This window comes from Sinocyclocheilus anshuiensis, unplaced genomic scaffold (assembly GCF_001515605.1).
Source record: "Sinocyclocheilus anshuiensis isolate Anshui unplaced genomic scaffold, SAMN03320099.WGS_v1.1 scaffold454, whole genome shotgun sequence".
NCBI lineage: Eukaryota > Metazoa > Chordata > Actinopteri > Cypriniformes > Cyprinidae > Sinocyclocheilus > Sinocyclocheilus anshuiensis.
Genome location: NW_015548217.1, coordinates 3,723,971 through 3,749,048, shown reverse-complemented (window position 1 = coordinate 3,749,048; position 25,078 = coordinate 3,723,971). Strand labels below are relative to the sequence as shown.

At 35.7% G+C, this 25,078-nt stretch overlaps 1 protein-coding gene across 1 annotated transcript in view; it reads right to left on the bottom strand.

The window, feature by feature from the left end:
- The window catches only part of LOC107654050 (cGMP-dependent protein kinase 1-like), a 178,757-nt gene that overhangs the window by 2,061 nt on the left and 151,618 nt on the right, over positions 1–25,078 (bottom strand). Inside the window, exons 8-17 of the mRNA XM_016440947.1 lie at positions 24,437–24,502; positions 19,813–19,887; positions 4,350–4,446; positions 1,916–2,055; positions 1,720–1,809; positions 1,484–1,625; positions 1,050–1,213; positions 811–933; positions 522–584; positions 151–217 (exon numbers count right to left, since the gene is read on the bottom strand). Of these exons, the coding sequence (XP_016296433.1) occupies positions 151–217; positions 522–584; positions 811–933; positions 1,050–1,213; positions 1,484–1,625; positions 1,720–1,809; positions 1,916–2,055; positions 4,350–4,446; positions 19,813–19,887; positions 24,437–24,502 (1,027 nt within the window). The remainder of the gene's footprint in view (positions 1–150; positions 218–521; positions 585–810; positions 934–1,049; positions 1,214–1,483; positions 1,626–1,719; positions 1,810–1,915; positions 2,056–4,349; positions 4,447–19,812; positions 19,888–24,436; positions 24,503–25,078) is intronic.

Genomic DNA, 25,078 nt, shown 5'->3' with positions numbered 1-25,078 from the left:
GGGGGGGGGGGGGAACCCCACTATAATTTATCCAGCACTTAACTAACAATATAATTATGTAAAATGTATTTGAAATGCAAATCTCTTAGTTTATCCTCCTTGTATTCAAATTCACACTTATGAATTAAATTGGAAATGTTTTATGCTTACATGAGGAATAATTGGAGGTGTGAGAGTTCCTTTGCGCAGGCCTTCCCAGTTAAAGCCTTCAAACCATCTATGATGGAAAAAGAGAATTAATATCTGTCTCAGACAAACATAATAGAAATGGTGGTTAGGGTGGGATTTCCAGTTATGTTAAATTTCAGTCTTTGGAATGAATAGATTTAAACAATTATACTTTGAACAGGAATGTTACCAAAATGGCAAACAAATCTTGACCCCATGCACCGCATAATAAGACTAGTTTTATAGGAATTCCTTGACCTTAAAGTTTTATTATAACATTTCAGCACTTTTCTAGACTTAAAAACCACAGTTTTCCCCAAATCCCCAAAGAACAGGGATATTACAGTACTCACTTGTGCTTTTGGATATCTTTGACTCCATTTTTCAAGTTTCCTAGCCTCTCAGACGGATTGTCCCTGAGGGAAACAATATATTTCAATACAGATTTAATTTATAGTGCTGATATTCTGTCAAAAATGCTTTTGCTATATCTACATCCAACTAAGGTTTTTTTTTAACCTTAAGGTATAAATGTGTGCTACAGGTTAGAACATCACAGTTGATTTAAAACTTGAAATTTACATGTATTAAATGTGTATTAATGTGTCATATTGTACTTCAATACTTTTTAAATGTACCCACCTGCATAGTTTTTTAATTAGATTGCCTGCATTTTTGGTGATCTTCTTTGGAAATTCTATCATGTCGATTCCTCTTAAAATGATATTATATGTCTTCATTGGATCCGGTCCTGAGAATGGTGGGCTGAACCAGAAATGCATTAGATTTTATAAAAGATATATATAGAAGTAATCCTAACACACAATCTGATAACATTTGAGCTTATCTTGTCAAACCCAATGAGAGAAAACACGTTTTACCTTCCAGTCAAGAGTTCATACATAAGAATTCCCAATGACCAGTAGTCTGCTGAGATGTCATGGCCTTTATTCAGTATGATCTCTGGGGCTACATACTCCGGCGTTCCACAGAATGTCCACGTTTTCTTCCCAAATCCAATCTTTTTAGCGAAGCCAAAGTCCACCTACAAGAGACAAAACTTCATATCAAAACTGCACCTTTGAGGCTTTTAGTCCGTCATCTTTAGCTTTAAATATAATATTGTGTTCCAAATTCGGCAATAAAAAAGGGCATTTTGGGTAAATGGACCAAAAATATTGATAATCCATGAAGCACTAAGGGGCGTATGTGCTTTAGATAGGAAGTCCCGCCCTTTGATACCAACTAACAACAAAATTCACCAGCCTCAGAATGTGTCATCTCATATTAAAAGGCACTTGAGATGTATACTCACAAGTTTGGCATATCCTCTGTGATCTAGAATGAGATTTTCTGGCTTTAAATCACGGTAAATTATTCCCTTGGAATGCAGGTAAGCGAAGGCTTCAACCACACAGGCTGTATAAAACCGTGTAGTAGAGTCTTCAAATGATCCTCTACGAATAAAGAAAGAACACTTATGTTTTACTGGGTTCCCATCATTTAGCATGATTAGCACCAGCCATCATCACAAGAACAATTTGGCTATACCTGTCTCTAAGAATGGTCCAAAGCTCTCCTCCTAGACAGGCCTCCATCAACATGTACAGATATTTGCTGTCTTTGAAAGTCCTGTACAACCTGAAGGAACACAACCACACAATTTTGTCCCACAATATATGATTTTGCCTTGATATTTTTTAGGATATGCCCTCCAATGATGCTCTCAGGAGGTTTTAGCACCTACCTTACAATGAAGTCTGAATGGGCCTCCTGCATGATCAGTTTCTCAGAGCGGATGTGTTCCTGTTGCCGCGTGTCCACGATGTGACGCTTCTTCAGAATCTTCATTGCAAACGTTTTGGTCTCTTCACTCTTGAGCTGCACCTGTGGACACCAAAGGCATGCAAAAAATGAGCGCTGAAAAAGTGCTAATAAGCTAATTTTCGATGGAAACTAGCTGTAAAAACAAGTGCCAGTGCTCCTTATTATAGCACTTGAGTCATGATCTATTAATGTGTTAAGGGTCCTCAAAATAGATCAAGTGAGCAGGAATTCTTCACATTGCGTCTCTGTGAAGGCACTTGCATGTTCATTTGATCCTGTAGCTATCTAGCAAACGGATAGCATTACAGGCATATCACAGCCCTGGCGAAAGGACACTTGTTTTTACTATGTTGCTGCAGTGCCAAAAATAGGCGAGTGGAAAGGGGAATCCTCTTCCCAGACAGCTGGGCTTTCCTTTACAACAATCCGCAATGCGGATCTCTGCCCTCCTGTCTACGTCAAAGTTTCCATCATCTTTCTTCAACATAAATGGTCCTGCAGAAAATGTCATACAATAATGATTTACATTGGAACATCTATCTATCTATCTATCTATCTATCTATCTATCTATCTAGCTGTCTGTCTGTCTGTCTGTCTGTCTATCTATCTGTCTATCTATCTATCTATCTATCTACTTATGTAACCCTTTTAACTTTGTTGTGGAAATTTACCCTGAATAGAGTTACAACATTCCCAGACCTGATCTATCCTTCAGCACAGTAGAACACATGAAAACTGCTCATTTGTCCAGCACTGTCTAAAGTAGATTAGTAAAATGTAGGGGTGGAACGATACATGCATTCGTACCGAACCGTCACGGTACGGACATCTCGGTTCGGTGCATGAGGCCTTACAACGAATACAGGCAATTCACCCCCAATCCAGAAGGGGGCGCCCGCAGCAATGCAACGCTGTTTGATAACCGGCTGCCAGCAGAAGAACAGTGAATGTCATGAGTTGTGCACTTGAAAACAAAGCCCACTATACAGTGACCATGTGCCGATTCTGAATGCGTCTCTCACAGACTGACAAAGGAGTATACTTTAAAGGCTTGTGCACTCAACTGTTTGTGAAATGGAGCTTTGTGCTCGTGTATCCTACCTCTCTCATTCGGCACAAATCCAAATATTCCATAATATTTCCATATTTGTGATGTAACGTATCTGAATGCTAAACTATTATTTATTATGTAAATTATAGGCTTTGTACTTCAGTCGCATTCGGGCTCCAACGGTGACACAGAGGCGGGCGCGCTGATGCTTGGTTCACTGTATTTTATTTTGATGAAGTACCAACTGTGCTGTCAAGTTAGCAATGCTGGAACTTATGTGTTTTGTGTGTGTGTGTGTGTGTGCGTGTGTGTGTGCATGCGCGCCGGCGCGATCACTTCAACTGTTTCCTTACACCAGCAGAATCAACTTTAAACACTTATTGTCTTATTAATAATGCATCACTGTATAAAGGTCTGCTTTTATTTGTGTACACTCACAATAAAAAAACAAAACACTGTGCTTTTGTAAAATAAAGAAAACAAATCGGATGTTGCTTTCTGCCATTTGAGTTTCCTTTCTGTGAACAAATTAAGCCTGTCACAAAAATTAACTGAATCTCAGCATATATAGGCTATGTTACGTGTCACACTGTTTTTTTTTCTCTTGTTTATCTGTAAACTAAATCAAATATATTTCAAGAATGTATTCCTTGTATGTATATATATACTGCAGATTTTATATATATAACAATGTAATAATATTTAGTATTTTCACATCTAGGTGGAAAAAATTGTAATTTGTACTACTGTCTGTTCAAAATAAATGAAAATAAACCGAGCATAGTAGATTTGTTTTTTTTCCCTGTTGTACCGAAATCGTATTGAACCGTGACCCCCGAACCGAGGTACATACTGAACTGTGACATCTGTGTACCGTTCCACCCCTAGGAAAATGTATTCTTATCATTGGTTGACAGAAGTTTTTGTTTTGAGTTATTGCATAACACGCACCAGAATGCCATAAAGCAACGACTCCACATGCATTCACTGTACTTTTACTGCAAGGGTGTCCAATCCTGCTCCTGGAGGGCTCATGTCCTGCGGAGTTTAGCTCCAACCAGCTCCAACACACTTGCCTGTAAGATTTTAGTGAGTCTGAAGACCTTGATTAGCTGGTTCAGGTGTGTTTAATCAGGGTTGGAGCTAAACTCTCCAGGACAGTGGCCCTCCAGGAACAAGTTTGGACAACCCTGTCTTACTGCAATCACCTTTTCGTGCTTAATTATATAAGAAGTTGATGAATTTACTTATTCATTTACATGAAGACATAAAATGCATGCATATAGAAGTGGCCTATCCTACCAGCTCAACTCTTCCAAATCCTCCAACTCCCAAGGTGTCGATGATGTTGAAGTCCACCAGCTTCAAGTTGGAGAAGAAGGCATTCTCTGCCTCGTATCTGCATTTTTTGAAGTGGAAAAAGGGAAACTTCTTAGAGGTTTGGATAGAGTATGTAATAGGGAATGTTGGAGCAGGAATTGGGGCAGGAAGGCTGTTTATTCGCTCCCGCTCTTTTCTCTCCTTTACCAGGATAGGAAGTAGTTCACGCATTCTGACCTCCTTGTGGCTTGACCAAATCAAATACTGTGAAAGAGTTAAATGTACAATTTTCAAAATGGCTAGCAATATTGCAAAGACAATCTTGCAATATCTGGCTTGCAATATGCAATAAATTCCTCGCCTCAAGAGCACGTATGGCAGAATAATAACAACAGTCTTTGCTCAAAAGTGGAGTTAAGTCGCCATTTCCAGGTTACATTTCGAGATTTGGGATACAGCGCTGATCGAGTGTGGCAAAGGACAGATCGATCCAGATTGGTGGAGTCTCTCTGCATCAATATCGGTTTGTGAAAGCTTCTCTGGATACAAAGTTTGGATGCAGAAATACCCAAAGTTGTCACAGTCATCAGCAGAGACAGCACTAAAAGTCGAGCAAAAGTCCTCGCTGAAAAATCTCACAAAGCAAGAGATTCTGTCCTTGCAGCAGCAGGAGTGCACGCTGAGGGACAGTACGCTTGACTGGTGGGACTAGTGTTGCCCTTGTGACTAAGTCTCAGTCCCTCTGCTTAAACTGAGCTTGACTGTGTTCCCTGTGTGAGCTGCAGTCTCTACTAATACTGCCTTGCCTGATCCAGCTTTATTTTTAGCATGTGAACTTGGCTTACAGTTCTCCTAGTCAGAAAAGGTTTTCCTTCTCTACCCTCACGCCACCGTCTCTCTTTAAAGTTCAAATTTAACTTGAGAAGGACATTGGTGCTGCATAATTATGAGACCATTTACATACTTTAGTGTTGAGAGAATTAACCTTTCAATTAACACATTTAATAACAAAATTAGCTCGTCCTGGAAATAAATATACCCATGTTGATGCTGTCAGCTGTGGAGATCATATGAGATGTAGAAATCAGGAATTAGGAATCTTTATTAATTGTACTTCGTTACTATGCTTAAGTATTGTTTTAATGAATTTGTACTTTGCTCGGGGAAAATGTATTTCTGTTACCACTTAAAATGATAAAAACTGGCTACATATTTTACAGCATATGTGCATTTTGATTTTAATTAGCTATAAAAGTCATGCTTGGGTCACAGCTGTTGACCTAAAGAAATATTTGTAAAAGTTTTATTTATAACCACCAATTTGTCAGTCAAATGTTAAAATACTATAAAATCTGACACTGATTAATTTCATTTATAATATAGGTTTTGGTATAACTCTAATGTGGCCCAGAGATTTACACAGAAAAGACAAATTGCATTTGGATTTTATTAATATTTCCTTTTTTTAATAACTTTGCATACTTGAATAACGACTGTTATAATTTAATGTGAATCATAAACAATACTTAAATATGTAATACTTAAAAACTGTTTTACTTAAAGTTTAGTTTCGCTCAAGGTCTGTTTATTTATTTAGGTAGATACTATGGACTTCAGATTGTGTATGAGTTTGACATGGTACACACTTTCATTTTAGGGATAGTTCACCCCCCAAAAAAAGAAACAAAGATTGATTGATTGATTGATCCAAATAATTAAACCACTGGGATGCCATGTTGTTTTGGTCTGCATTGATTTCAATATCTAATTTTCTTTTCAACAGAAGAAAGATACGGGTCATACACGTACACAGTAATACGGGTTTGGAACAACATAAGGGTAAGTAAATGAATTTTTATTTTTGGATGAACTATCAATTTAAAACGTCCACACATTTGAGTATTTCCACTTTGCCATTCACAAATTTAGATTGTAAAATGTTGAAAGTCTCGAGGTCAAAGTCTTGAGTACAAGCACAGAATCCCTCAAGTCACTTTAGAAGCTGGAAAACACCCTGGAAGACCACCACTGCAATTTGACACGGCAAGGACACAGTATCTGCAGTAAGTTTCCACATTTAACTAAGACTCCGGGCAGGGGGACAGCTGCCCTCTCAAACCTCTCCAGGCAATGAGAGAACTCAGAACACTGCAGTTGTCCGCATAAGAAGAACATGCCACATAGTGACATGGCTGTTTCTGCCAAGGTCGACAGACATTTGGAAAGAAGAGAGTATTCCGGTACATTGCCCAATCTATACCAGCAAAAACATGTAAAACAACCGGTTTTAGTATTTTAGGAATATAATATAATAGTTAGGAACCAATTCTTGATTCCTAGCCCATCATAAGTGGCTTTCACACTGGAGGAGCATTTTCATAGTTCCTATAGCTATTGGCAGAAGTACCCGCTTTGTGTGATGTTCTGGGAACTGGGAATGATTTTAGTTATAGGAATGCCTTTTGGAGAGACTAAATTAGCTCCTACTTTAGAGTAGGGTCCAACCCAGCACAGCAGGAACTACCAGTGACATAAGGGGCTTTCGCACCAGGTAGTTATAGGAACGAGTCACCAGGGCGGTCCCCTGAGAACTAAATGTTCCCCTAGGAAATGTTTTCCTGGTTGCATTCGTACCGCCAATATTAACTCTGAAGTTCTGGGGCTGGATGCTATGGTACAGACGTGGCCGAGGCTTCGTCTGTACGCCTTCTCCCCGATTGCTCTGCTCCCGGGAGTTCTGGAGAGAGTTCGCCGGGATGGGGTTCGTCTCATATTAGTAGCCCCGTACTGGCCGGGCCGGCCATGGTTTGCGGACCTGGTAGCCCTACTCGGAGAATCTCCATGGGAGATGAGAAAGAGTTTCGACGCAGCGTCTCGTTCCCTCGGGGAACCAGGGTTACATACGTAACCTAGAGACGTTCACGGGGGTCTGCCCTGGTTGCTAGTTCCTATAACTACCCAGTTCTAAAACCCCTATAAACTGTAAATCAACACTGGGACTAACAGTTCTACTTTGATAAATGAAATTAGCTTGGACATTATAGAACGTTTATTGGGGCATAAGCTACTACAAGTAATTGATACAATCAGCAGCTCTGTAGTTAAAGGGACAGTTTTCACAAGACGTTTGTTCATGTTTGGAACATAAATAATGCACAAGAACAAACCTCACCAGTTCTCCTGAGTCAGACATGGACATGAGGTTCTGTTTACCATATTTTATGTGCTCTATGTGCGAGTTCCTATGGATTTTTTATATACAAAATCTGATTTTATTCTATGAATCAGCTATTGTCTCCAAGCTAATGTTGTTCTCCATTGTTATGGTTACAAGTGTAACCCCTCAAGTGTTTGAGCTCCATAAGTGGGCAGAGGGGAGTGGGCTGGATTTCACATAAGCTGTTGACAGATGATATGTTAGGTGTGAGCTCTGAGAAGAGCAACTGATGACTGACGTCACATGGTCGACTAGAGTGATTTTCCACTGCCCTAGCTGAGAACATGAGTTACAGTGTGTTATGAAAGCCCATATGTACTTCATGGGACAGTAAACAAGTCCAAGATACTGGCTGAGAGGCTCTGATAAGACAATCTGAAAAGGCTTTTACAGTACTTGGGTCTCAAAACCTCTGGTGGAAGAAAACATTTGATGTAGACTGCATTCCAAACCTAGTGAGCAGCCTTGCAGTCTACTGCTTAGGGCAGCATCCTAACTGAAATGGATTTGACTGAATTGGTACACAATACACTGGCAACCTTGGGTGTCAAGCAAATGATTTCAATTGAGTTTGGGATTTGCAGGTTTCTAAGCTAATGACAGTACTGTAATAAGCCAATAAATAAATTAATATATAAATCAGTAATAAATAAATAAATTTGAAGTAAACTGCCATTTTAACTATATGAATTAGTTGAGCAAATTAGCATTTATTAATTATTATATTGTTTTAAATATTTAATGATTAATTAATTAAATAATCTTAGTGATACTTTTCAGTACTAAATATATGTATCAATCATGTCTCTTTAGAAGACTTGGATTAAACTGCTCAATTCATATGGATAAATTTTACATTGTCATTATATACATTTTGAATCTTGAAATTATTGATTACATTAATTGTTGGACAAAAAATGTAATAAAAATATTGTAATTTAAAATGTAACCAATTGTAATTTTATTTTTAAAAAGCCACTCATAGCAATATTAGGCAAAACTGCCAATTTTTTATAATCTGAATTAATTAAATTCATTTATTATTTAAATGCTGTATTGTTTTCATTATTATTAATTACGCAATTGATTAATTAAATATATATATATATTATTTTTTTTTATTTATTTATTTATTTTTTTCAGTACTATTAATATATTTGATATATTGAGTACTATTTTAGTTGATATTCATCTCAAAATTACTCAAAATTATCATCTTAACAAATTAGCTCACTTCATGCACCACCTTTGTGAGGAGTCTTTTTTCCACCGATTTCCTCACAATGCATCATGGGCAGAGCTGGGAAGATTACTTACAAACTGTAATCCGTTACTGATTCCAAATTAAATGACACAATTTGTAGTTAGTAATGTAATCCATTACGTTATACATTTTAGGTAATATAATCAGACACATTTTTGATTACTTTTAGATTACTTTTGACCTAACTCGTTAATATCGAATTGATTTAAATATTATAATCTTGTACCATATTGATTTAAAAATATATATTCCATTTGTTGTAATTAACAACATAAAGTGCAATAAACATTACATTAAGTCAAGGTTTCCCAAACTGAAGTTCATAAATGAACTGAAGAGGGATTGTGACTTTAAGGAAAAGCTAATAATTAATTAAATCATAAAAATGTAATATTAAAATAAAACACTTGCTAACAAAAATAAATATTTTATTTGTTTATCTGCATGCCATAAATAACCTACCGATAATTCTAGTGATAATTCAAATAAAAATTAATGTGTTCATCAGTAGTTGATGCAATGTTGAAACACTGCTTAAACTTAATTTTTAAGAATTGATTACGTAATCCAGATTACATGTAATCAGTTACTACCCAGCTCTGATTATGTGATTGCTTCTCTGTGAACCCAGCAGGCACCGGACATCTATGTAACGTCAGGTTGACGTTGGACATGATGTCAGACAGACATTGCATTTTGGTTGAAAATGAAAATCGGGTTGATGTCAATATTTGACGTCAATTTGACGTTGACTTAACATTGGATTTTGGTTACACAACCTAAAAACAACAAAATATCAACGTCGGTATTGGACATCAATTTAACATTGACATTAGACGATGAATTTACATTGAATTTTGGTCAACCAAAATGTAACCAAATATCAACGTCTTATGACGTTGTGTGCCTGCTGGGAAGGATGTGGGGATACTGTCTTAGAATTAGCCAAAAGAAGGCAGCACTTAAACTAAAAACTGTCTACTTTGAGGCAAGACCTATAGTAAAAGAAGATATTTTGAAAGTCCAAACAACATTGGACCCAACTGACTTCATTGTATGGACAAAAACATAGACACTTGCAGAACTTTTGTGATTTGCAGAAGTAAGAAAGTTTTACAGGTTTGGAACAATATCTTTAAAATGCTGCCTATCTAGCATGAAGCCCAGAGATTTCAGGAGGAATGTTCTAAACCTTGACTGGCCTCCAGTCTCTGGTAAAATGCTGAAAAGCAGTCACATTCCTCCATGCAGAAGTGGCAGCCTTTCAACATATCCACTTCTGCTGTTACAGCTGTGAAAATAATCCCTAAGTCCGAACTCTAGTCGGACCGCGGGCAGTTTCCTCAGGGGTCAGTGGTTAGCTAAGAATGGCTGGGTGCTGGGCTTTGACCTCATACCCAACAAAGAAAAGATGGATGAAATGACAGAAAGCAGCGTGCTGCGGGGCGGCCTGCCCAGGTGTTCTCCACAATGCAGCATTTGACTGCATTACATCCCCTTGACTTCAGACGACCTCTTTAAGTCTAGGTCAGCTTTTGTTGACTTGGTTCTTGTCACATTATATTTTACTCATTTAAGTTTGCACGTGTCTTACGTGACCTATTTGACCACAGTGTGACTTTAAACAATGATTCACAGGCCTTGTAAAATGTCCAGCACAGATCTTTCTAGTGCAAATAACAAAATTTAATTGAATGGCTTTCAAGCATGACAGAAGCGAGCTAAATCCAGTGCATGCGTGTGACCATTTCACATATGTGTGAAATCTGACACGCTGTAAAACCATCAATATAAACAACACTTTTTTTTTTTTTTTTTTTTTTTTTTACATACTATAACATCTTTTTAGGCATTGATACTAAAATTTAAACTGTATAGAGATTTATATATTTATATGCAATATTGATTTTGTTATTCTTAAAATAAAATTCATCAAATCATATTGAATGAAATTCGGTTTGATCTACTTGTGCACATACTGTATGTAATGACACAAGTTAATGTTTTTTTTTTTACTTGACTTCTTTCTTGATTTTTACTTTATCTTAATTTTTATTTTGTTTATATATTTTTAGATTTAAATGATCAAATTGTGTTGCTTGTTATAGGTTGCTGACTGGAATGAGCCATACAGAATTTCATTTGGTACACAGACAATAATCTACAAATCTGATTAATTTGATACATTAATCTGAATGGTATTGTCAAAACAAACAAGAAAGTCAATTGAACTCTAGGTGCTACAATCAAATAAAACATTAACAATTTTGCAAATTGTTGGTCCAATGCAGTTCAGTTCATTTTAATATAATTCACTGTTTGATTGTATGGCTTGCCTCATAACATAAAATGTCAAATTTGACTCCAGAAGTAAAAAGCCAAAGTTGAGAACCACGGATGCAACAACTATTAGCGGTTGGGTCATGTATCATTGGTATAATGGTGTAGGGATTTCATGAACAGGACACTGATACGCCACTGAATTGTTGGTGTCATATAATTTTAATGTTAAAACCTTTGCCAAAAAGATCCTTGCTGCCTAGCTCGTAGCTTACTCATAATAATTACTATAATAGCTTATAACTTATCAAAACATGTATTAACCCGTGGCCAGGGAGAATACAGATACATAGTCAATTTGTTAAAATATACTGAGGTCACGGCTCGCTGGACGACCTTTGATTTAAAGTGTAACATAACAAATTTGAAATTGGTTTAATCAGGTGGACTTCGAATTTTCAAGATTCGATTCCTTTCAAACCCTGACTGAATTAATAGTAATTAATTCCCTAAAATAAAATAAAAGTAATCAAGTCATTACAATGGCCTTACATGGGGTTTGTTTCTTCGTCTGTTTTTAGATTTATGTGCGAGGTCTCAGTCGCATGGATCCTAACAACGGTACTGACCTCGCACCAATCTCAGCTTTGTTCCTTCAACACTCTCTTCTGATGCCACATATAACAACTGTCATTATGACGGACAGATGGCCTTTCTCCAAACTACAGCAGAACAGTAATAACACATGAGCACTGACTGACAAGGTCTGGCTTGCATAATTATTACACTAGTTAATTAGAGATAATAATTATTATGTAATAGTTCTCAATGTGAGGTAATTCAATTCTTGCCAATGTGCTTTGCAGTCAGGCTCGGGAAGTAAAAGTCCCATAGTGAAATTTTTCCAACGTAAAATAATATAATTATAGAAAGGTGTTGTCTTTTAGAGCTGGTTTGTTTGGTCCAAGGGCTCAAGATTTGAAGATTTGAGGACTGAAATATTTATGATGAAGACAAATGGGAACATCTGTTCCACAACCCAAGGTCCCAGATCTCAAAGTCAATGTTTTTAAAGTAAAGGCTTGTGAAGCTACGTGCACAGAAAACAACATGCAAAACATACATATTGACAGATGTGGAATTCACAGTCAATGATACAGAATACAACTGAATTTCTGGAGGATGGAAGTAACTGAGCTGTCAAATGGGTTGTGCGTGAGAGTGAAAGGCCAGGTGCAAAAATAAACGCCTTACATAAGAGTCTGGCAAGATTGTGTTTCTTGAGTTAAAGAATTCCATAGTGTATGTCTGCACAAATATTACTAGATGATGCAAGTAAATACAGTAAACAGATGACATCTTTTATATGTGTAGTGTATTAAATAAAAAGGTTGCATGGCTGTAAACTATATGAAAAGTGTTATGGTGAAATTGTGCATGATTTGTTAAAGAAGGTCTGAAAAACCAAGTGTGTGTGTTTTTTTTTTTTTTTACTTAAAGTATTTTTTTACTAAAGAGTATTTTTTACTAATACTCAAATCTTATTTTAATTTTAAAAACATAATTTCAGTTATGAGAAAAAATGCTACTGGCTTGTCTCCTGAGCCCAGAAGAGGGCGCAGTGAGGAAATATTAACCAATTCAAGCACACCATTAGCAACAAACAAAAAATGCACCGCTCACGAGTGAGACACAGACACAGCAATCAAAGACATCCATCTAGTGCATGTTTAGACGGAAAAGCAGTGCAGTAAAATGCAAAATGCATTCTTTGTGAACAAGCCTCAAGTTGTTTTAGCTTAACCAAGATCTTAACCAAGATTTTCTGGTCTAAGCATTGGTCTAGCCTGGACCACATGAAAAGTACCCCTCTAAAACCAGCCAAAACCAGGCTGAGTGACCAACAAACCGGCTGGTTTTTAAGATACTTCTTGACTGTAATGTCTGTATCGCAATGAAAATGAAAAAATGTGATGAAATCACTCCTTACATGTCACTATTGCTGAGGCCAGGGCTGGTCAGTAGCCAATCACCATTCAGTAATGTGTCTTACATAATCAGCTGTGCGATACACTTTGAAGGGTTTCCTCTGCTTCTACATATAGGCTGTTAATGTCAGGCGATTCCCAAGAAAAACAACATGCTAGTAAGAGGGACAGGAGACAACTGTCCACTGCAAGTCCAGCCCAAACACAGTCAACATGCATGAAGTGTGCTCGTGGTGTAGTCAAGAAAGAGAAATGAAGGTAATCCCTAAGCATTTGTTGACTGATGGCATAAGGCCAATTAGAAATGTGTCTGCCCTATGGCGGAGGACAGAACATAGTGTCCTCATTTTTCTGCTACGACATAGTGTGAAATGACATCTGCCTTATCTGTGTGCTCAGCACAGCCAGCGCAGCCAAAGCAATGTGGAGCAACTTTTGGGGTAACCTCAGATCAGACTGTTAAACTTTTTGGCAGAAGTGGTGCCAAGTCTCTGAGTCCAAGTCTGAAGCCCTCCATATCACAAGTCAAGTCTGTAATGGTTTTCTACATGCAGCAGTTTAGATTTATAAATATCATAGTGTTCAAAGAATGGGATTTATTTTTTTTTTTTTTCAAAAACACAGTAATACTTAAAAACTGTAATATTGTGAAATATGATTGAAATATTAGTAGAATGGAATATATTAGTAATAGTAGTAGTAGCAGTAGTAGTATGAGCCTGCAAATTATTATAAAATTATAATTAGTATCTAATTATTTATAATGTTAAACAAATATAAGTACTGTAAATAATAAGTACTGTAGATAATAATTATAACAATAATTTTCAATATCATTGTTAATAATAATAATAATTATTATTATTATTAGTAGTAGTAGTAGTAAATTATAATACAAATTATAAGTATTAGCAATGCAAAATATAAATATCGTAAATTGCAACAAATATCGTACATAATTATTATAATAACAATTAGCATTATTTGTATTATTATCTAAATAACTAATAATGCTATTCAAATGCAAGTATTGCAAATAATAATAATAATAATAATAATATGTACTTGTAATGTAATATTTGTAATGCTAATTTAATAATAATAATTGTTATTGTTATTATTATTATTTCTACCAAACATATTTTTTACAATGTTTAAACAAGTATAAGTACTGTAAATAATAACAAGTATTGTACATAATAATTCTAACAATAATTTATCAATAATGTTTTTAATAATAACAATATTAATAATTATTATTATTAAATTAGCATTACAAATTGTAATATTAACACTGTTAAACAAATATACATATGGTAAATTATAATAAGTATTGTAAATAATAACTATAATATTATTATTATTATTATTATTAAGTGTTGCAATTATTATAAATTGTATTATCATTATTATTAAACATTACAACACTTATAATAACATTGAATAATAGTATCTGCTCTGCACTACCAAGCCCTACCAAATGCAAGACAAAAATGTCAAAAAGTACAAATGACAAAAAGGGAACAATCTACATATATGAAACGCACACAGACACTGAGCCAAAGACCAGTATCCAAGTAGCTAATGAATGTACCGTAATTATCTTGGGTGACAGAGGTTGTTTAGACACTTGCTATTGTGAGCAGAGTGCATTTCATTAACACAACTTCAGACCTCTGTGTGTACAGCACACCAGCTCCTCTACAAACCTGACGCTCTAATGAGAACAGAGGTGCTGAATACACACGCTGACCAGCCGTCATGGCAACAAGACCATCGTACAGTACATGTGTACCCCAGAAGAACAATGGCTATGTTTGCAGACAGTTAGAGACGCTGGTGTCACTGCGGGTGCTGCACTGTGCCATACTTCCTTCAAACTGACCGCTGGCTTGAATTTCAACATCAGAGCGCTGCCTAAAGCCAGAGTTAGGGGAAACACACCTGAGCCCCATCTCTAACACTATGCTAAAGAAATGATGTGATTGGACCTGTGTGATGAGTCACACTTCCAGCTGTGCTGGACCAACCGCAGAATTCGGCTTTATCCTGTCAGCTGGGAACTGTTCATTCATTTTGGTCACTTAAAGCAGCACTATGTAACTTTTGGCGCTCTAGCGGTTAATAAACAGAACTGCACACATCCCGCGGAAGAACATTCCAACCGGAGCTACTTCTCTAAGTTTATGTCTATGGCGATTCACGCAGGTATGTGTTACTCCGCAGCGGTGACGACCCGACCAGGCTACAATAGTCCAAATATAAGTGCTTATTATAAGTGTACCGTAGTGATTCGGAATAAGACAAAAACGTGGTTTGGAAGATGAATTCATGATGTACTCGCTCATTATATACATTTTGCAAATTTTGAACACAGAAAAAGTTACATAGTGCTGCTTTAAGGACCTATAGATGGACATGACAAATTCCTCAGTGCACTGTTAAAAAAATTACAACAATTTTAATAGTAAAAGACTGCAAAAATGTTACAGAAAGAACAATACGTTTCCATACTATAAATGGTGAATAACTGTTATTACATTTAATGTACTTTTACCGTAAAATACTGTTAAAATTACGGTTTTTGGAATTGAAAAAGAACAAGGCATTGAATATTCTAGAGTGAAAAAAACGTAAATAGATTTTTTTTTCCCTTTTTGTGTTTGTGTGTATGAGTGTGTGTGTTTTATGTTGACTTTAAAGTGGACTGTTTAGTTGTTATAGTGTGTCAAATAACACAGTTACAAAAATTGTACTGTGTAATAAAAATACATATAAATATATAAAAATAAAAATGTAGTAATAATTAAGATTCTTTTTACACTACAAGTTCAAATACTAATATTTATGTCTTTATTCATTTAAACATTCAAACTTTCAAGCATTAATCATCAAATCCTCAAGCTTTTATTTTGGCAGAATTCTACTGAAATGCTGTAAACATCTGTCCACAATAATATTAGAAATTATGAAAGCGTGTAAAAAATAAAAAAATTAACCTAGTGCACATCGTGTTCTCAAATTCCCATTAAACTCATAACACATGCACAGATGGAGTTCCCTTTCATGGGAACTTCGAACTGCGTCCTCTAGGGGTCGCTATGGGGAACTCCTCGTCGTGACCCGTGTCTGAAGCATACATTGAAAAAACACCAACTCGTTGGCCGGCGACAGCCATGACGTCACGCAGTGTCTCGTTCCCTACTCAGGGAACCATGGTTACATAAGTAACCTGAGACGTTTTCTGGAGATAGTTTTTTTCTGTGAAACAATAACTTGAGTTGTAGCCTATATGAACACTGTGCTGGGTTTCACTTTGAAACACATAAAGCATCAGACTATACAGATATTTCATTAAATTGTAGCTTTTGTTTTGATAACCACACTAAGCTATATTGCAATTATTGTGCCGCCACATTTATATATTTTAATTTCACATAGATAGAATTAATTATCTTTTCATCAACTCACAAAGTCCCTGCAGTTCCTTCGCAAATCCCTAGTTGGAAGACTGTAAATTCAGATGTATATATCTGCTGCATCTCATAAACTTTGCTACTGCTTTTTACCACTTAATTAGGAGCACCACAATTAAATTGTGTCATCTGTTCTAAAATTGCTTAGAAAAACATGAGTACTACAAACTTCTTGGAATCTCACATACTGGAGAAGAAAAAAAATGTGACACTGTATTTCAATCATGACAACTCTTGGAACATTTTAGCATAGTGATGGATATGACAATGTTAATGTATTTGGTCTTGGCGGAACAGATCTGCTACGCTGCTGCTGTTGGTTATTGCTGTAGTTGTAGATTATTGCTGCTGCTGCAAGCAAGTACAGGAACTTGTTACTGCCAATGCATATGGTGATACGGTGCCATGAGTATTTAAGACATACTGCTGCTGCACAAATAGCATATAAAATAACCCCGTAGCAGATCTATACAGGTGGAGCTGGGGAAGGTGGAGGGTTTCAGACAACTCTCTGAAAGAACTCTCTGAGAAAGCGCTCTGCAGGAATCTCAAGTGAATGCTAGCCAGCCATATAAATGCAAGGCAGTAAGCTCATTGGCTGCATATGCAGCATGAACCAATCAGCTTGTGCCAAGTCGTTTAACTCTCTGAATATCATCAGTTACGTTAACACCCCGTCAGAATGCACCATCTAGAGTTTCATGACTGAACTATATATTTAATTCAGCAGTCATTAATAATCTATTCAAATCTAATCTACATGTCTCAATTTCAACTTTTGTGTTTCATGGAAGAAAGAAAGTCATACAGGTTTGAAACAAAATGAGGGAATTAAGAAGGCTTTTTGATAAACTTATCTTTTTAATTAAAATAAACAAATAAAACAGACTGCCTACAGCTACAGGCTAATTTTAGTCTGACAATGCAGCACTTCAATCTCAACTCATCCTCATGTCTGGGCTTTTAACAGGAACTCTCTTCATTAAACACGCATCTATTATAGCCTCCATTTACAGCTAGAGCTCAACAACAATATGCAGCTATATAATTTTATGCATATTGAAACCACCCCTCATATCATGCAAGTTAATTATATTGTTCAGTTCACTGTACATGGTTTTTCATAGACAAAGGGTGTAGTGGGTGCACACCTTATAAAAATATAATACTAATTAATTAATGATCAGATATGAGACACTGCATGTACTGTTGAGCAGTGTTTATAGTCCACAGTAACTTAAAAACAATAAGTATAGAACTGAAATCAAATTGTATTCTACAAATGACAAAATATTCTAAAATGCCTACAATATGTTTACCACTGGACATTGTACATGTAGGTATGGCCACATGAGGGCGCTCTTAAATCACTCACTGTGTGTGCAGACTCCATGCTTTTTGATAATAACAATATCTCATCAGCCAAACTGCATACAAAACGTCTGCTAAGACTTAAGACCTAACAAAGCTATGGCTGAAGATTACAAACAAGAAGCATTAAGCACAGCATTGAGGACAGACAGACAGACAGACAGACAGACAGATAGATAGATAGATAGATAGATAGATAGATAGATTTGATTTTTTATTTTTTTTAACTGGAATTTAAAATGTTGAGAAAGCTCAACATGTCTGCAGATATGGTGAAAACTATAAAGTTGGTCAGCTGAGATAATTATAGCCACAAGGAGGTCAGAGTCACTGCCAGACATGCAAATCAAATGAAAAACACAAACCAATTAAATTCTGCCTTGTGGACCTTCATCATACGCCACATGTTCGAACTCATTACAGAAGAGATTAATTCATATTGCAAAGGTGCTATTAACAAAGGGAGCGTGTTTGTGTATATAGTTTGAACGTGTAAAATACTTTTTATTTTTTTACTCAATAGTGCATTCAGAAAGTATAGTCAGACCTCTTTGTTTTTTTCATATTCTTTTATGTTGCAGCCTTCTGCTTGCACTTTTTCACATCAATCTACACTCCATACCATAACATGACAAAGCAAAAAGCACACTCCAGTCAAAATGTAGTAAAAATCTTACAGACAATCCAGAGAAATGGGATGAATCTGAGCTCATTTTTAAAGGGGTATTTTTTTTTTCTAGGCTTGATTGTGTTTATGGGGTGCAGTCTAACGTGTTAATGCTTAAAAAAACATTATTTTTCATTTACATTTGCATTTATTCATTTAGAAGACACTTTTATCCAAAGCGACTTACAATTGAGGAGTACAATAAGCGATGTGTCATAAAGAAGCAAATAAACGCAGGAAGTGCTTGCTATACAAAGTTTCAGGCATTGTTCAGATTAGTACAAACTAGCCAGGGAGAGATTAAGGGAAGAGAAAGCAAAGTTTTTTTTTTCACATAATTGACCTTTATTCTGCACTGCTCTGTCCTTTCTCTTATGAATGCTCTGATGATTTCCTGGTTTTATGAAGCCCCTCTCTCAGAAATACGCAATGGGCTCAGTTAGCTGGCCCAGTGTGTTGTGATTGGCTAAACCGCCTCTAGTGCGCGTGCAGAAACATCACGCCCCTCACCTCAGAGGCATGTGCTCTGGTTGTATTGTAAACAGTGGCGTCGTCGATATTGCTTATCAATTTGAGCCCGATTGAGAATATGAGAGCATGGCAACAACTCTTCCTCTTTATCTAAAGCAGCGCAATATGGCCCCGCCCCTTTTGTTGCATGTTCCCGGGGGTGGGGTTTATGTAAATTTCAGGATTTGTGATGTCACCACCCCGAGAAGTAACTCGTTGTAGTCCATACGAGCCGTAATTGTAGGCATTAAACTGCCGTAATTTTAAAAGACAATATCTCCGCTTGCATTGAACTTTCAGCTTCGTAACTTTGCACGAAGGATTGTTTATCCTCAAACAGCTACATTACACACTAAGTAAGGTTAAAAAAGTGAAATCACAATCAACTACCCTTTTAAGTGTAATAGCATGGCACTTATGTCAGTGTGATGTTTCAATGTTTTCTTTTTAATAAATGCAGGTTATGATTGTAGGGTATGAAATAATAATAATAATAATAAAAAAATAAATAATAATAAAGCATTTTACCAGAAGTCTGCAACATAAAAGGTGAAAAACTGAATACTTTTTGATTGCACTGTACTTGATTGAATCATACTGAATTATAATTTAATGTACAGAGCTCCATATAGTCTGATAACATGATCAGAAAGTGTTGAGTATCAGACTTACTTTGCTTTGGCGCCAGCATCATCATAGCCTTTGTTCGAGACATCGTCCAGACCTCCAATCAAGTGTTTGAAGGACCTGCGAATGCGAACAGAAAAATTGATTACTTTCATCCGTTCTATTTATAAATGCCCTCCAATGTAAAGGAAGTAAAGGTTCTGGGTGGATACTCGTCCAGACCTCCAATCAAGTGTTTGAAGGACCTGCGAATGCGAAAAGAAAAATTGATTACTTTCATCCGTTCTATTTATAAATGCCCTCCAATGTAAAGGAAGTAAAGGTTCTGGGTGGATACTGGGTCGATTCAAAATGGTTTTGTCTTCATGATTTAATCAGAAATTCATACTGACCTAGTTTTATGAATGAGGCCTAACGAGCACTATTAAAAAGAAAAAGGTCTACACTAATTTTCCACTATTTTTTCTTCATTTTCCATATAGCCTTTTGTGGGCTGATACAATTGTTCAATTAATAGTTCTGGCCACTTGCATATTATCAAGAACTATTTTAGGTTAACTTGCCCCTGGTCATGAGCCACAATAGTTCAAAGCAAAAAATTATATGCAAGTCAGAGAAAAGACTAAATTAAGGTAGAGTAATAAATGAGCACTTGAATCATCAGATTAGCAACAGCACAATATAAAATTAGGGGAACAAATGTAAAAAAGAATGTTGATTTATGTAATTTTCAATACTTTATATACTAATGCACTAGGTCTGCAAACCATCTAAGGTTTAGAAATGGCATCTTTGCACGTTTGCACTGAAGTGTAATTTTAATAAAAAAATGTTAGACTGACGCCAAAATGAAACAAAATGTGCCATTTCAGGAACCATTTGTATTGAATAATGCCATAAACAGACAATTATCATTTAGGAACAAACAATCTGACTACAAGCTGTGTAGATCTATGATCTGCACAGGACAGAGTCAATCACAACACAGTGCATCCCAAATGCTTTTCATCCCATTAAACTTCCAGCCATTCATCATCATTTCAAGGAAAGACATCTGTGGCTTTCTCTCTCCCATCTGTTTAGAACACATAGAACATTTTGTTCTGCTTCTAGAATAAGACAAGGATTTGGCTTGCAAAATCTGAAGATCTGGGTCTGGGACATGGAAGAGTAGAAGAATAAAATGTCTACATGAAAGGCACTTCAATAGCAGCACAAATAAATAATGAGGGATATAGTAAAAAGGGATATATCAAATATATATATATATATATATATATATATATATGGTCCACCAAGTCATACTCAAAGTGTATGATGTTTTACTTGAACTAAAATGTATTTTCTTCCCTAATGTCCCTCTTTTTTATTTAACAGTTTATTCAATATACACTGAGTCAGTAAGGGAGGAGTCAATAGGATTCAACACTGTATTATGTTAATAGTTTTGTGATATTCAGAGAAAATATATCTCCTTCACTCTGAAAAAAATAAAGGTATACAAAGGTATATAAATACTGGCATCTGTGATTCAACGAACCTTTGTCATTTCCACTGGACCATAAAGGCTCTTTGTAAAACATGTCTTCAGATTATTAAAATGGTCATAACACTAATAAAAATGGTTATTCGGGGAACCAAAAATTGCTTTTACATGGCAAAGATGTGGCTCAGAGGTTCAGTTTGGAGTCCAAGTTGAGTCAAGTCTTTACAGGTTTAAGTCAAGTCTCAAGTACATTTTTTGCAGCTTAACTGTGATTTTAAGTCTGACACTTCTTCATGTTTCCATCTCTGTCACCAAACTATTCATTCATCATTAGCATATAAATAGTTTAGTTGCTTTGAAATTGCAGTGTCCTAATCAGGCCTGATGTGATAAATCAACAAGAAAGTTACATTGAGTATTTATCCTATAACCTACTTACTTTTCCTTAAATTTCATGGAGATTTCATTTGATATATTCAATCTAGAGTCCATTTTTAAATATAATTGTTTTGCATGCATTAAGAAAGTAAATATGGGTCCATTTTATTTTCATGTTGATTTGAAACTCCTGCCTTCATCTAATGTCATGTCATAGCTTGCCAGTGGTTGAAATATGTCATCCCTTACTGCAATACATAAAAAGAGCGTTTATTTTTTTTCCCTGTCCTCTTATTAAATCAGAGAAATATTTTATGTTGCTACAGGATAAGAGATGAGAAGGAACCAGTAATAGTGCTCATTACAACAGCTGCTGTGCTTCAGGATGTGACTCATCCACCAGAGAATTCTCACATTATCTCATATTTTTATTAGAACTCTGAAGGAACATCGAAACTAAAAGGGGAACAATCATTTTTACGGTTACAAGCTGAAATGTAGGATTAACTGAAAGCTTTAAATTGTAATAGCATCATGTTACCATGATTTATCCAGTCTTTTGAGTCTTGGCAGCTGAGGTCAGGCAGGACAGCGGTAACCCGGGCCATAATAATGATTTGATGGACATTTCAAGTGTGAATGACTTTATATCACTGCACTGCTGACCCATTTAATGATGTATTCTTAGCACAGTCCCAAGTGAAGCCCCAGAATTAGTAGCAGAAATGTTCTGGGGGTGTGAACCCAAAGTCAATCATGTGTACTTAAATTTCTGCCATTAAAATACTACTTCACTGAGATATACGCTATTTCAAAGGTCATTCAGTTCTTTGACTCGGATCTTAAAGGTGAAGTCTGTAATTTCTGCTTCACTAGCAGAACCAAACATAACTGCAAAAATACTGCTTTAATGCACAACAAGTTAATGGGTCCATGACAAATGAGAGAGTCTAAAATTTATCGGAAAACTCTATCATAAATCTAGTTTTAAAATATAATATTAAAACTCATGTTGATTTCATATGACTTTGAAATATATATATTTTCAACAAAAAGCTTTAAATTCATTTAGTGTATTTATTTATTTATTTAATAAGCTTTAATATTAAACAAAAAGCTTTACAAAGACCCCAACAATGTCAAATGGTGTAACCATCAATTATAATATGTGACCCTGGACCACAAAACCAGTCATAAGTGTGCTACTATTTGTAGCAATAGCCAACAATATATTGTATGGGTCAAAATGATCAATGTTTTCTTTTATGCCAAAAATCATTAGGATATTAAGTAAAGATCATGTTCCATGAAGATATTTTGTAAATTACCTAGCATAAATATATCAATACTTAATTTTTGATTAGTAATATGCATTGCTAAGAACTTCATTTGGACAACTTTAAATGCAATTTTCTCACTAGTTAGATTTTTTTGCACCCTCAGATTCCAGATTTTCAAATAGTTGTATCTCTGCCAAATATTGTCCTATCCTAACAAATCATACATCAATGGATTTATTTATTATTATTAAAAAAATGGACCCTTATGACTGGTTTTGTGGTCCATGGTCACATATATAAAACATATTGTCCTTACATATTAAGTATGTTAGTGTACAAGTTTTTAAAGCATAGCCTATTTTTTTTTTATACAAATGGTATTTATTTTACAAATATGAATTATTAACTCTTAAATGTCAAGTGTTTCTGAAATATTGTAGCATATAATATTATAATGCATATAAAATATAAAAAACTGCTTTAATGTTTTTAAAGAATAATATAATATAATATAATATAATATAATATAATATAATATAATATAATGCTGTTTTCTTTATTACGATTTCATTTTATGATTTTTTTCATGCCTAAAAGATATTATTAAAATTATTTTAATTAAGAAATTAAAAACATGTATCACAAAAGCTGTTTATATAAATTTAATTTTTTATGTATTTTCGAATAAATTATTAGAAAAAATTAAAAAAATGACCGTAACACTGAGTAATTGTTTGCCAAATGTATCCAGTTACAGTAGATATTTCTTTCCGCCAACGTAAATCTTTTCAAACAATAAAACAGAGTATGTGACCGGAACGAAATGACAGAATTTCCCCTTTCTGCTCAAAACGTGCTTTAACTATTTTTCTTCTGAAATCCCTATGGATAAAATGAAAGGTACAAATACTTCCCCATCCCAAGCTGATAAATAGTGAGTCTTACTGTTGTGCTCTATTCCTACAGGAAATCAGCTGCATGAATCAGTGTTTAAAATCCCCACTGATCACAGGTCAGCTAGCATACAATTTAACAACAACAAGAGTCTTTTAATGAGCATTACCATAAACCCCTGACTGATGACAGGGCTGAGATAATGGGCGAATTCCTGCAGTGAGAGTGAAATACAGTTTGCATGAGGGGTTGCTTATTATATCGCTTCCTCAGACCGAAGTAAAATCAAAGTCTCTAGAGTACGATGTCTACAGAGACGAGAGGAGGTCTACGAGTCCCACTGTGCAGCGAGGCATTGTGCTCCTACTGTTTTGTCACACGCTGTGCCACTCAAATGAGGACATTTTTCCCGACAGTCTGCTGTCTAAGGATGGCAAACGAGAAGAAATGGCTCCCTGAAGTTAACTGGCGTAAACTAGCATGAACTTGCCACAGTGAAAGTCGTATGAGGTCATTAGAAATTAGCAGCGGTAATTTAGTGAGCACACAGTGGAAAAGATGAAAGACTAATCTAATTTCACAGCATCAGTACACACACACACACACACACACACACACACACAAAACTCACTCTCTGTCGATGACGAGGCAGGTGACAGCTTCAGCGGCGATGACATTAGCCGTCCTGATGTCTTCTCTGCGGAGACACAAAGAATACATATCAATCATACACAGCCCTATAAAGTCTATAATGTATTTATCTTTGAATAATTACTGAATTGCAATATAATTTCATTAGAGGATAATAAGAAGGAAACATAGTGTCTCATAAATGAGTTTGTTTATATTTCCAGTCAAATACCTTCATTAAAAATACTGGAGGAAAAAAAAATTAGCAGTTTTAAATTAAACTGGGAACATTGGTTAAGCAGCACATGCTCTCTTCAATATTTGAGCCCAGTGGATATACTTGTGGATAATATATATATATATATATATATATATATATATATATGTATCGGTTTTGCCAATTAATCGGCACCGATAGTTGATTGGTGAAACTATCGGTTATCAGCAAAAATCCATGCCGATAGTTTTTCCTGGTTGTGTCCATTGCTGGAGCGGCTGAGAAGGTCTTCTTTATACATAAAAGTCCCTATAGTCTTTGTTATACAGCACGTGAGTGGCCTAGAGGTGGAACTCACTGACAGCACGTGCAGTTTGTTTAGACAAGTAATACTGCTCACTGCACAGAGCACTTCAGAGGCGGGGT